Raw genomic sequence first — 14,994 nt, 5'->3', positions numbered from 1 at the left:
GAGTTATTAAGCATTTTGTCTTTCTGGACAAATGAAATTTTAAAGGCAATATTTGATGCCCCGCCCCCGCCATATAGTATTCCGAAAAGTCAAGATATTTTGCCCAGTTGTTGTCTCAGGTCTTGAGATGATACATGCCAAGTTTGAAGTCAATCGGATTAAAACTGTTTGCAAAGGGGGGAATAGTATGACCACAGTGAATGGGCAAAAATGGGCCAAAATTGGACATTCAAAAATTCATAACTCACTTCCTGTACATTTTTGCTACATGGTCCCAATTGACTTTTTGTGCGTCCCGGGGTGCTACAAGTGCCTGCCAAATTTCGTAGCTCTAGGTCAGACGTGCCGGGATTGGTTTTTATTTTTTTATGCTAGGGGGCGCTATAGAGTCTCGTTGTTATGACAACATCAGAATATCAAATTTTTCGCAGGGCCCGAAGAGTGTGCAAATTTCGGTGAGTTTACATAAATGTTTAGGTCCTCAAAAATGCGATCGTTTGCGGAGAATAAACAACAGCGCGAGCCACCCAAGGGAACCAAAATAAAAAGAAAGATCCAGGAGAATATGTCTCAAAAGAAGCATATCCAAAAATGACCCTAGAGGAGAAAAAGGCCCTTCAGGAGGCACGCAAGGCTGCAGCCTCCCAGGGGCCCGAACAATGAACACCGAAAAGGCGCGGGTCACTATTGAAGGAGTCTACCGAAGAGGTGACAATCTCTACAGGGATGTGGGGAAAACTCCCTATTTGGTAGATACAGGAGTAGAGGTGTCAATGACCCGCAAAGCCTTAAGACAACGTGGACACCTAGAAGTGATAGTACAACAACAACCAAGATGCCTGTCGGCATATGGAGAGGAATTGTATGGGTCATGGGACCATACAATTTATTGACTTTGAGAGATGCCGAGGATATGAGAAAACCAAAAAACCAGCGCCAGTCTACAAAGAAAAGGCTGAGTAAATTACAGGCAAGATTGGTCCGTGTGGGCCCGGCCAAAGTAACACCAATCCGAGAGTGGTACAAACCAGTGGATGTGCCAGCTGTCAAAATCCAACAGGTACAAGACAGTGACCTGTCCCCTGAGGGTAAAGAAAGACTAACCAGAAAACTGGACAAAGCTTCGATTGCCCACTTTAAGAACGACTGCGGGGATCTTGGAACAAAGCACGTCCATGTCATCGGTGGAGGAGTACATCCCCCGGTAAGACAATACCCTCTCAATCCAGGAGCTGTGGCCGAGATGGACATGATTGTGAAAGAATTGCTGGCATTAGAAATCATCCGAGAAGAGCTCAATCCGATAACCAACAGCCCGATTCAAGCCGTGAAGAAACCAGAGTCGGTTGGAGGAGGCTGGAGGCCTGTGATCAACTACAAGGCTCTCAATCGGAGGACAATAGCTAACAAGGCAAGTCTCATTAATCCTCAAGCATCCTTAAAGACACTAAGGGTTAAGAAATACAAATCTTGCATCAACTTGGCAAATGGATTTTTCTCACTAAGACTTGCGAAGGCTTTGCAAGGGAAAACGGCATTTACACACAAAGGAAAGGCATACGTGTGGCAAAGGTTGCCACAGGGATACAAGAACTCACCCAACATATTCCAGTCAGCAGTTTTAAAAGTTTTGGAGGGACTAGAGGTCACAGTGTACATTGACGATCTTTTCATTGCCAGTGACACTGAAGAACACCTGAACATGCTGCAAACGTTGATTGAGAGAGTCTCAGCAGCGGGGCTCAAGCTCAATCTCAAAAAATGTGAACTGGCCCGCTTCCAGGTAGACTATTTGGGCTTCCAGGTTGATGAAAACTTGGGACTGTCAGAAGGGTACCGACAGAAGATTGAACAGATTCTGCCGCCGACTTCTGAGAATGAGCTCCAAAAGATACTTGGACTATGCAACTGTGTGTGAGACCACGTCCCCCACTACCAGAAACATGCAAGACCACTGTATGCACGACTTCGGAAAAATCCTGAAGGAGTGAAGACCAAAAATTGGTTATGGTCAGTAACAGATCAGGCCAATTTAGAGAAACTGAAAGAAACGGTACGGCATGCTATGTGCCTGGAACCCAGGAGCCGACGGGTCAATGAAAGGAGAACACCAGCACGCACACTGGGGCTTCATCCTCAAACAAAATGGAAACAAAATCAGCCGGAGCAGAGGAAAAACGCCTGGCAGCGCACAAGCGGGAGAGGTAACAGCAGTGCTAGGACTGTTAGAAGTTATAAAGAGACACATAAAAAGTCTGCAAATTATAACTGATAGCTTTTATTATTCACAAGCCCTCGAAGAATATCTAGCCATCTGGGAAGAAAATGGCTACGAGGGAGCCAAAGGAAAACCGGTAGCCCATAGTGAGCTATGGAAAAACATAGCCGAAATGAGGCTTTCGGTAAAAATTGATGTTGTCCACCAGAGAGCCCACGTCAAGGAGGGGGCCCACTGGAGAGGTAATGACGAAGTTGATCGATACGTCCAAGAAAGAAGGTTGATAGTTGTAATAACAGAAAACTGGGATCAGACGCCACAAGGAAAGGTGGTTCCAGAAGATTCCGTGAGGAAGGTGGCCATGGCTGTACATGAATCGATAGGCCACGGAGGCCCCATGCTTACACGGAAGGAGTTGGAAAGGCTGGAACTTTGGATTCCGGATTGGACGATCCGAGCTGTTTTGCGAGACTGTGAACTGTGCAACATGTACAACGCAGGACGTCGAAGACAGTGAGCGGACGGATTGACTATCAAAAGTACTGTGCCACGGGGATCAGTTTGTATGGACGTAGCTGGACCCATGGGAGTGAACGGCCCAAAAGGTGAGAAATACCTTATTGTGCTTGTAGATTCAATGTCAGGACATTTGGGACTTAATGTGGTGAGGAAAGCCAATGCTAACAGTGTGTTAAAGACATTAAAAGAAAGTTGCATGTGGCTTGGGATACCCAAAGAATTAAGGACAGACAATGGAACACCATTCAAAAATGCTAAAGTGGATGAGTGGTGTCAAAAATGGGGAATAGCAAGTCTATTCACCCCCCTACACCCCTCAACCCAACGGTGTGGCTGAAAGAACCATTGGCCTAGTCAAAAATTGGCTAGGAAAAAATGCTAGCGGAAAAGAATGGAGCACAAAGTTGGTAGACTTGGTCGTTGACCTCAATGGCAGGAGCCGCACAGATCGGCCTTCCCCTTCTGAAGAGCTAAACCAACACCCCTTCATAACACCAGAGGCAAAACGGGAACAGAAACAATCTGCTCCACAGAAAGAAGAATGCCCATTCAAAGTGGGACAACAAGTATGGATTAAATCAAGGGATTTGCCCAGCAACACCGCGGTTAAACCCAAGTACGGGCGACCGGATATTGTTAAAGAAATTTTAGAAAGAAACACAGTACGACTGAAGAAAAAAGGAATTCAAGGGGTAGAGCAGTTAAAACCAATACCAGCCAATCCTACTCAAGCCAAGAAGTAACTAGGGAGCCAGAATGGCAGCAAACATCGCAGTTATCCCACCCTTTGTCAAGCTGGCCAACGTCAAAGGAGCGGTAATCGTACGGAGATCACCAGGAGGAATGAGGGCCGGATTAGCCGATCGCATTTTGGAGAATGTGAAGCGCGGGTATTTGACCACAGAAGTGGAAGAACTGACATGGAGAAATGCAGAGGAGAAGTGTGTGATTTGTTTAAGCCCTAACAGGTTGCCGACCAGGTGGACCGGAACGGGACTCCTGAGACCCCGGACAGTCCCGGTGAAGCTGCCGAAACCGCCGACAGAGGGACCCGAACCACTTCTCCCCGTAAAGGTATTGGATGAAGTCATATGTGAAGAATGCCAAATTAACAAATTGCCCAGAATGAAGATTTTTGCCCAGTGGGAATTTGGAGCAGGTGCATTGCATCTCCTTCAACCGGGACAGAGTTGTGGATGCACCTGGGACGGACGAGACTTGACATACTGCGCCCACTGCTGCAACCATGAGGCCAGAGGATATCTGGTGAGAGGAGGAGAGGCAGAGGGATGGCAGTTGTCGTCGGCAACTGGTAAGACTTCGACCGGCCTTGAGAGCTCACGGGGGAATTAAGGCACAAGATAGTTTTTTGGCACAAGATAGACTTAACAGAACCATGGCTGAAAATTGGCCTTGGAACTTAGTAGGGATGTAACGATATCCAAACATCACGATACGATATCACGATATAAAGGTCACGATACGATAATTATCACGATATTGTTGGGGGGTTGGCGATATTTAAAAAAGATCACTATATTGTAAAAAAAAAAAAAAAAAAAAAAGGCTCATACTAAAAAAAAAAAACACAATATTGTTCTTTTGTACATAACAGCAATGCATATAAACCACCTACAATCTCTAATAATATTAAGCACTTACTTGCTAATGCAAGCACACATTGATCACTTCACAAGCAAATTAGGTTCCCCTTCATCTGACAATTAGCATAGATTTTAAACATAGAGGCCAAAACATCCCTAATTAAAATAAAATTGCACCAATAAACTATCTACTAGAGGGTGCTAAAACTGCACAAATAAAAATAAACCTGACTTTTTTTAACAGATGTATTCCTTTTAAATATTGTGAACATGACGACGACGATATTGTGGCAGTTTTAATATCACGATATTGCCCATATCATTACATCCCTAGAACTTAGTGCCGCCTAATCAAGTACCCCTCATGGATGAATCAACCCCTGAATATCTAGAGGTAGATGTACAAACCGCCAGAAAGGACGGACCCATAGAAGACCATTTGGGAAGAGGACCATGGAGCCCAAAAGTGTGGGCTACCATTGTTGGACAAATTTTGGCACGTCCAGACGCGCCCCTAGAAGATGTGCCTGAACCCTCTCTCACAGAAAAATTGGTTCGCTCAAGATTTGTATTGCTATACTACTGATTTGGACCCCAGCCCGAAGAAATTACAGTACAAGAAGGTGTTGGTGTTTTGCCTGGCGCCAAGCCCACCCAGATGTCATACTGGACAAAGAGAACAGAATGCCGACATACTGCGGCTAGATTCAGCTATGGTAAAAGTCACAGTGAATATGGCCATGATACCCTATGAGGGGATATACTCAATATCTATGGAACTAAGTGCTGTTCGTATATTAGAGTGTTTGGCCTCACAAGAAATAAGAAGAAAGAAACAAGCACGGTTGATGCAACAGCAAGACATTGTCATGGTAGATGCCAGCACCTCAACTAGGGACCTGTTACCGGTTAAAGGAGAAGAGGAGGGGCCTTCAAAGGGTCTCATTCCCGCTTTGGAGGCGGCACCAGCCCAGCCCACATGACAAGGCACATGACAATCATCAGACAAGAAGAGACCGAACACCAAGACGCTTTCACCTGTGTCCAAACCGAACAACAGATAAGAGCCCTGCAAGCAGAACGAGCATCCACCGAAAAGGAACAACAAGGAATACAAGAAATCCTGTCCCGGCTGTGGAACAGACCTGACTTTCCAGATTTTTCTGATAACCAACCAAATAAGCAATAATGACTGAAACAAGAGAACCAGAAGAAAACCATCCCTTCATCACCGGCTACATAACCCTAAACGAATTAATAACTCATTGAAATAACCCCATCTACAATCCACGATGTGACTACGAGATCTCCTGCAAAGGAAAGGGCTCTAATAATTATTGGATTGAAACAGAAATGACATTTCGAAATGGAGATTTAGGACAAAAGAAAGCCAGTATAAAAGACCTACAGATGAAATGGGGTAGAATGCCCTTCCATGCAGATGCGGCTATGTGGTGCTGAAACAGTTTTTGTATAGAAACAGTCAATTGGCAAAAGCAAGAAATGTGGGCCATTAAATTCCCCACGGGAGCGCCGTGGATCCTGAACCTTCACTACGACGAAGAATACGTCTACAGATGGGGACCAAACTACTATGACAGTGTTCAACCCCCATATGTAGATGTAAGAAACCACGGCTTGTCCCTGATTTGGACCAATGATGAAGAAATGTACAAAGAGGTTGAAGTACACCGACAAGAACCCAAATGGAAAGACGGGAGGACCCGACTCATCGAGAATTCTACTGACTACCTACAAGTACAAGTAAGAAAAGAAGAATTTAAACGCGACCGAAAAGACAACTACAGTTGTCTAGGAAACCATGGATTCGTGAGGGATTCATGGTGGAAGATAACCTCTTTGATTAACCATATTGAACAACCTGTGTATGAAGAATTAGTACAGGTAAAAGTGGTGAAAAGTGAACAATTAAAATTTTGGTGGATGACAAATAAATGGACTCCTGACAACCCCCCTGGAAATTCAAGCGTTAAAAATACGCTGGGGCCCAAATTATTATGATAATTGCCAGCCTATGTATTTTGAAATAACTATACATGGGCTGCTGCTCTTTACCACAAGCCAAATTATGTATCAATATTTGGCAAAAAGGCCTAAAGGCAACAGTTCGTTTTATGTAATTGAGAATGAAAATATGCTATTGAAAATGGTAGAAAGAAAGGGAGAATATGAAGGTAAAAGATATTAAAAAAAAACCTCCCTTTAGACGTTTTGAGAGCATAGGTCAATATTGCCCACTATGGTGGAAGTTGACTTCATTTGTGACTGAACAAAACCAACCAATTTGGGAAGAACTCATTCTCGTCAGGGAAGGTGTATATGACAAAAGCCTAAAAATTTCCGAAGAAGAACAAGACCTAATAAGAGGGTTAAACTATGGAGATTACACGAAGGGAATGGCGTTGATTACGTCATGGAAGGAGGTGTGGCGAGGTCTCGACCCCAGGATAAAAGACAGGAGAGGAGACTTCTACCAGACACACATCGGCCACAACGAGAACAGCGAACAACCATCCAATAGCAGACAAGACATACAAGCTGAACCATGTCCCTGCCAAGGGACATCAACCCTCAACCGGCTGGAGGAGGGTCACCACGACTGACGACTTTCCATGGAACTGAAGGTGAGGAAAGATACATAATAATGGCCTCATCTATTCCCCCAGTTCCAGCTGTTGATAGTGTCGTCACCCAACAACCAAGCCCTCAATTTGACGGAGCACAGGCGTCTGGCTGGCCAACAGATGAAATAACACCAGCCTACGTCAACACCGCTGAAGAGCCCAGATATGCGATCCCCAGAGCCTCAGCAGTGCCGCCAACCGACATCAATACCGCTGGAGAGCCCAGATATGCAATCCCCAGAGCCTCAGCAAAAACACCAACCTATGTCAACACAACCGACAAGGTAAAAAACTCAAGTTATTATGATTTGCCGCCTACCAGAACAGAAAAGATCGTCAGGTACAGACGGCCAGAGAGTGAGTATCAAAATACTACTCCCGAGAACCCCAAAAGAAAAGACATCTTTTGGCACGAAGAAGTGATCATCTTGGATGACCCAGATCCTGAACCTGAACCTTTCAACCCAGGGAATACAGACTTTGAAGTACCAAAACCCAACATCTTTCCCTTGACAGAAATACCTTGGCTGAAGATCATCTACGACGGGATGGCTACAGTTATATTCTTTACATTGTTGATAGCACTCATTTTTTGTACCGTTAATAAAATGGGCTGAATCAAAAATGAAGATAGCCCCCTAAATTTAAAAGAAGTGCGATATGCTACAACAAAAACATATAACCAGACATGCTGGACTGCCACCTTGAGTACCGTAGACGTAAAGATACAAACCACTACAGAGGCTGACCCCCTGAAAAAGACAACTCAGTACACTCATCTATTTGAAAAAGACCCTTGCTGGTCATGACACCGACAGAACGAAAGATTTGAAGACAATGACAACTTTCACTGACAAGATGATGATAGAAAAACAGTCCCATAATTACCAGGCTGTGTCATACCATGTAAAGACCGTCGACCACACAGCTGATCCTGAAAAGCTGACAGTAGTAATATTAGGACTATTAAGAATGGAACAGAGAGAAGTCAGAAACAATTGGATCCAGTTCAAGGACCAAAAACCATTTTGGTATTCCAACAACAAATGCCGCCCCGCACCGGGACAGAACGGTACTGGATACTGGGACACAGATCAACATCGCGACTTCGTCTCCCCGGCACCAGAAAGGGGAGACTACTGTGTGGAGCTTCGACCAGAGTGGGAACCCTGTTTCAGCTGCATCACCTACAGCTGCGAAGGTAAAACCACGTTAACGTCAACTCCACCTGCAGGCTTTAGCGATCCCCCTGATACCACATCGGGATGGAAGAGCGTCAAGTTCCGGGCCCGAAACAAGAAAAGACTCACAACTAGAGGTAAAAGAGACACTGACATACTAATTGCCCGAAGACAAAGAGAATGTGCCACGGCTATAACAAAGTTAAAGCCATGTTATTGGAATGTGATGAATTCATGTAGATTAAACTACCATGTACGTATGCCTTCATCTTTTACATACGTAGACCGTCAGGGTAGTTTGTTTTATGAATTACCAATAACTCAAAGAATCCCAACAGTTGACTATGAACATTGGATTAATGATTCACTCCCATGGTTATGGGAAAGCCTTTTAAAAGTGTTTTATTGTCAAGAGATCCAAAATCCCGATAATTTGTTCCAGTTGAAACCAATGAGAGAAAAGTTTTGGAACCTGATGAACTGTTTTCAGTGCCCCAAAAAGACTAACAAAATCGATAAGTGTGTTGTGAAAAGAATATATACCAACCTAAATGAAAAAGAATGGTCAGTTGGAAATTCGCCCAGATGCCCCCTGTACGAGGTTAAAAAGATAATAGGCACGAAATTGATACATGATTGTTCAGGACTGCTCAAAAATAGCACTGTGAAAGGAGATTTACAGGCATGGAAAGAGTTCCATACCCGAGATCTCACAAGGACCTGGTGGGGCTTCCAGAGCTGGGAAATGAAAAAATGGGTTATGCCCTGCCTTAACGAATCATCTAACTATTGGATCCAGTATCAGTACCTTGGCTACAGTGTATTCCAAAGAACAAGACACTTATCCAGGAACCTCATGGTCGCCCTATCTATACGTCAGCCCCAGGCCGTGGATGAAGAACTGTAATCCCGAGAAAACATCTTGCCTGATTCAACTGGCCCATTAACCCTGCGGATCAGTACCAAATTGGGGTGAGTTTTGCAAAGACAAATATCCTTATGAAAATTACAGCACCCCCGAAGGAGCCCTGTGGGTCAAGGCTGCAAACACCAACACGTGGAAAAGACGACTACCAGCCGATAGACGGCCATGGTTACAATGGATAAATGACTATGGACTTACTCAAAGTCAATACCCAAGATTCCTGCTCAGTCAACCCGATTCCCTTGTTCAAATCGGAGAGGGACATGCATTCAGAAAATCTCTCTGCGAGGGAAAACAGGTATTGGGGTTTGATTGGATTGGGCCAAACAAAATATACAACAGCGGAACTTGTTTTTCCCCCGCTGAACATTGGCTCCAGTGCGGCCTGGAAAAGACATCCATGACTGTACCTGGTATGAAAAAATTGAATTGGTGTTTGTACAAACTACTAGAGTTGTGATTGATTCTACGCTAGATTTTGCAGAACAAAGCCTAGAAACTGTAGGTTCACGGTTGTGGCAAATGATACATAAGTCATGGAAATGGATTTTACTCAGTGTACTCATAGTTACAGCCACTGCAATAGTCTACGTCTTGACCAAGGGACGAGTCAAGAAGCTGCTCCAACCCAAAAAGAGGGAGGTGCCGAGACCAACCATTGAGATGTTGCCCCTCCCCAGAGGAGGAGACAGGAGGCATATAAGCTCAGGCGGAGCTGAGCCCCTGCCACTTTGACTTTGGTCTTCACTGAGAGCACTCCAAGGTGAAACGGTAACCCTTTTTGTCTATTGAACCATGGCAAATAGTACCATGATTGGAACCCAGGGATGACCTGGGACATTAAACGTGAGTAATGAAATTGAATTTTGGGCATTGTTTGTGATATGGCTGGACTATAGTTGCACAGGTAAGTGGGACTGGCTACAGTTTACCCAAATTATTATTTTGATATTAACGGTGACAAAGGTCCTGGTGCTACAGTTTATGTTCCAAACATACACCCTGGGACTTGGCCTTTTTGTCGTGTACATGCATGAAGGCATACACATTGATTGGAAAACAGCTAGAGGTATTGCTGAAGTTGTTGCCCTCCTTTTTGGGCTACACTTGACATGGCCTCTACCTTCACATTTCACTTGATTTACGGAACCGTGATCTTAGAAGGTATGTTAGCCATGGCCCTAGCCATTTATGTAATCGGCTTAGTTGCTCGCCTTAAAAGGTAATGTAGGACAGAAACGGGTTTGGATAATTAGATCGGATAAATTAGTAATATGGGGAGTGATATGGGGTTTCATATCCATGCTCCTATGGTTTGATATTATAGACCAACTGGTTTTGTTTGCCTGGTTCTTTACATATTCCGCGTTTTTTACCCTTCCACCTCGGACTGCCAATGAGAGTAGAGTAGAGGGCAAGTTCCCTCAATTGGTTCATTATCACCTGGGATTGTGAGCCCATCCGGTTTGGCCAGAATCCCTCAAGATGTTTCCGTTACCGTTGATCAATTTGGAAAATGAGAGGTTCACCAATTAAACAAAATAAAAAATGATGATTAAAAATTGATTAAGATATTTTGCCTAGAGGGGCTGTATATAGCATGCTGATGCTTTTTGCTGCTATTATCCTGTTCTTATCTTGTTTGGTAAATTTGATTTGTGTTATAGACCCCTACTCCACGGTGTATCCTGTGCGGTACCATCCGCATGAAATATGCTTGGCTCGTTGGAGGAGCGATGATGGGAACATGTTGCTTCCTGTTCTCGGCTCAGTCCGACTGGTTCCTGTGTGAGGGGCTCTACGTTAAAAATGGCAGTGAAGTTAACGTGAGACAAGATTAGGCACAATCTGACTTTTATATGCTGGTCTCTGAGTCCTCCAGCATGTTACACTCGACCCGGGGAGATCTTAGACACCCTGAGACCTATGTCGACGGACTTGGGACATGCCTCGGGTACACTTACCCGCTGTTTCATATGACCTGGCAACTCAGAGATGATTCCCGTTGTATCACCACACATCATGACGACGGCACCTGCCTGCTGATCTCGTCTTGACGCTCATACACAGACTGGATCCCGAGGAGAGGTGGCCCTCTCCCCCTTGTGCCTCCAGCCCAGCCTCGGGCTAGTCGGCAGGTTCCTCCTGTGCTACGACCTGTTCAACAGATCCTTACGATCGACCACAATAACATCGAGGTCGCCCCGGAACAGTGAGACTACTGCTGGTGGGTTTCCAGAAGGAGGTTCAAGAGCTGCTACAGCTGATCAGCTCACACCTACCCCTTCCCCTAACCCACTGAGAGACATTGGGGTCCTGCCCTTGCCAGGACCTCCACCGCCTGATGAGACGACATCTGCGTCTGAAATATTGATGCGCCTCATCGATGCTGACTTGGCCACCTCGGCTTCATCCACGCCTGATACGCCTGTCCGCTACAGAGTTGATGATCGTGGCGGGTACTTGGTGCGTATCTATGATGACATCCCTTCGCTCTCAGAGATGAGACAAGTTGGAACTGACGTGGGTGACAGCCCAATGGTGGTTGATGTCGCTAACCTTTCCTCTGGGGGCGACCCGTCTGACGATTCGTCTGATGATGGATGATCATACAGATCTCTACATCTTCCATTGCGTCGGGATCTCTTCTTCAACCCTCCCATCTCATGGAGGGGGTGTCTTGTAACATGGACAGATGTTACTAAAGACGGGACATGAATGAACTGATGTGATGTTACTAACAGTGACAATGAAGTTCAATAATGTGTATTGATGGAATGAATGCCATGTTAAAAAGGTGATATGAGATAGCCGGGTTGTAATGATTACATATATAAATTGCTTTTAGTATAATGTCAACTTCACTAACATTTAAACATGCCTCATCACTGCTTGATAAATATATAAGTAAGAGCCAAGCAATAACACGTAACACACACACACATATTACACAAGAGAGGGGAACCAAGGTTAGGCTTGTCACAAAAGGTGACATGAAAAGGAATATCTGTAATCATGTTTTATACTCCCTTATATTGAGGAGTAAAAGTGTTATATTAATCAATGTTTTTATGGGCAGAATAATGAATAAAGCTTTGAAATATGAATAAGAATAAGTGGAGACATGTTTATCAGAGGTCACAAGATTTGTGAATAACACCTCGTGGTGGACAAGTCATGAGGCCTGTCCGCCACTTTAGTAGACAAAGGGTTTAGTGTATTAAATGACATCAGACATTCCACTGTCACAACAACATGTTTTGCAAGCAATCACAAGCCATAGTCACAAGACTTTTGAGAAATAGACTTTTGTAATAGAACATTTTGCAAGTAGTCACAAGATTTTTAGAGAAGACTGTCAGCACATATAACTCGTGATTTGCTGAAACAGGTACAAACTGGTTGAGACATACACACACATACCTTTGTTTGCCCTAACATACACCAAGAGAAGCTAAGACAAGCCCCCGAGATTATAAAAGGGTAAAACTGAAGAAGTCTCATTGCAAAAAAGAAGGGATCATCAACGGAGTGCCGTTGGATGTGACTTCTACACTTTTTGCCATGGCTTATCTTTGCAGGATTGAGGAATGTCTTTTAACAAGTAAGAAATAGGAGCAATTTGTAGTTGTCAAGTTACTGAGTCCTGATGTTAAAGGATTATAGTTTTCCTATTCTTATCTAATTATTATTAAATTAAAAGCAAAGAGATTAGATAGCCCGATTCCTTAATTTTTCCCTTTAGGCCTTTTTGGCCTAAAGGTCATTTGACTTTGGTGGTTTATTACAGATTAGCTACCTGTCTTAACCACTTATCAAAAGAATAATACTTTTTCAAAGCTTTTGCCCTTTCTTTTACTTTGTTGGATTTTGCCATTTGTCATCATGGAAACAGGAGCAAACTATGTATTGTGAGTATATGAGGTTTGACCTGTTAAGAATACTTTGTGTATTGTCATATATTCATAATCAGTATATAATCCTTATTGAATGATTTTGCTTTGCTATTGATTTGAATATTAATCATGTAATAAATCAAGAAAGACAAAATGTGGTTTCGAATCTTTATGTGTATTGTAACATTAATCATTGACTTCTTAAATCCTACTTTTACTTTTCTACTTTAAAACTTAATTACCATTTGAATCATACTTTGATATTCCTTAAGATCTCTTACCGAGTTATAGATAACAATTCTAAACTAGAGCTGCGAGCAGCTATAAAGGGCCCTCGCAGCCCGGGCCATGTTGGGGTACTTGCACGTTGGGGTACTCGCACGTTGGGGTATTGGCACATTGGGAGCAAAATTTCTTTGAACATGGCATGATAAACCTTTACATGTGGATTTTTTTATGCCAGGTGTGATGTGGGTGTCAAGCTCAATGGATTTTGGTGATTGTTAAGATCAGCAAAAATCAGCGCCCTTTTTTATTTTTAGGGAATGAGTTGACCTGATTGGTATTTTTTGCAAAAGTATATATACCCATCATCGCTCGTACTCATTGCACGATGTTGCTTTTATTGTCCATAGACGCGATCAAAAATAAATAAAACAAAATAAAAAAAGTACATATGTTTGGATCGGTCTGATACCAGTGAGCATCTTGAGTAGTGGAAAGTAAAAGAATATTCATAAATGACTTAGTTATAACACTTACAATGAGTTCACAAATTTTGTACAAAATACCATAAGTGGGTTTGTTTTTTGTTTTATGCCTCAAGGACTAGGTGGCGCTGTATTTATAACTGAATTTTGTCATAGAGATACCTTCAGGCCTTGACTATAAATATACATGTCAAGTTTGGGATTTTTTGAAGCATGTACCGCGGAGTTATTAAGCATATCCTTCATTCACGATACTGCTTTTAACGTCCATAGAGGCTCTCAAAAATAAATAAAACAAAATAATAAATACGTATGTTTGGATAGGTCCGATGCCAATGAACATTTTGAGTGGTGGAAAGTAAAAGAATATTCATAAATGACTTAGTTATCACACTGAGAATGAGTTTACAATTTTTGTAAAAATACCATAAGTGGGGTATTTTTTTTTCTGCCTCAAGAGCTAGGTGGCGCTGCATATATAACTGAATGTTGTCATAGAGATACCTTCAGGCCTTGACGATAAACATACATGTCAAGTTTGGGATTTTTTGGAGCATGTACCGGGGAGTTATTAAGCATATTATTTTTCAGTGCTTAACACAAATTTTGATGGCCCGCCCTCATCATATAGTATTTCGAAAAGTCAAGATTTTTTTCCCCTGTCGTTGGCTCAGGTCTTGACATGGTCCAGGTGAAGTCTTAACTCAGTCGGATGAAACGTGTAGGAGAAGTGGGCAAAAGTATGCCCCCTATAAATGTGCAAAAATCGTAAAAAAATGGGACATTCAAAAATTCGTAGCTCACTTCCTGTCCATTTTAGCATATGGGCCCAAGAGACTTTTTTGTAGGTCTTGGGCTCCCTCATACACCTAAAAATATTCGTCGTTCTTGCTTAAACGTACAACAAGGGCTGCTTCGTTAAAAATTTCGAGGGGGCACTATTGAGTCATTTTCGTAAAAATAGCACAATCAACAAGAAAATATTGCTCATTTTACCAGGCCAGATGTCTGTGCCAAGTTTCATGAGTTTCTGCGCATGTTTAGACCCTCAAAACTGGCGTTGTTTTCTTGGCGAACAGTGCTTAGCCACTCCCACAGCGATTCGCGAAAACTCACAAACTTCGTGTTGTGACATCATGAAAGCCGAAACCCTCATCTGAGCAAATATGAGGTAGGTCCAGTTAATGTGTTTGGAGAAAAACGTAGAAGAAAATTCGTAAGAAAAAAAATTGCCACGAGGTGGCGCTATCAGTAAGATGACATAAGTTCGTAGATGTCTTTAGGGGTGGACTCTCA

The 14,994-nt window shown here is 43.2% G+C and overlaps 3 protein-coding genes across 9 annotated transcripts in view; 2 read left to right on the top strand and 1 right to left on the bottom strand.

Moving 5' to 3' along the window:
- Positions 1–14,994, top strand: part of LOC144025440 (uncharacterized) — a 443,835-nt gene that overhangs the window by 345,061 nt on the left and 83,780 nt on the right. The window lies entirely within an intron of this gene.
- hars (histidyl-tRNA synthetase) overlaps positions 1–14,994 on the bottom strand; it is a 169,395-nt gene that overhangs the window by 104,842 nt on the left and 49,559 nt on the right. The window lies entirely within an intron of this gene.
- LOC144025439 (uncharacterized) lies at positions 3,186–13,102 on the top strand. Its single transcript, XM_077531453.1, has 2 exons — positions 3,186–4,049; positions 10,760–13,102. Exons 1-2 carry the CDS (start codon positions 3,494–3,496, stop codon positions 10,882–10,884), a joined length of 681 nt encoding a protein of 226 aa, XP_077387579.1. The 5' UTR covers positions 3,186–3,493; the 3' UTR covers positions 10,885–13,102.

Source organism: Festucalex cinctus, chromosome 9, assembly GCF_051991245.1.
Source record: "Festucalex cinctus isolate MCC-2025b chromosome 9, RoL_Fcin_1.0, whole genome shotgun sequence".
Classification (NCBI taxonomy): Eukaryota; Metazoa; Chordata; class Actinopteri; order Syngnathiformes; family Syngnathidae; genus Festucalex; species Festucalex cinctus.
Note: the sequence above shows the minus strand (reverse complement) of the source record. Positions and strands in the feature narration are given on the sequence as shown.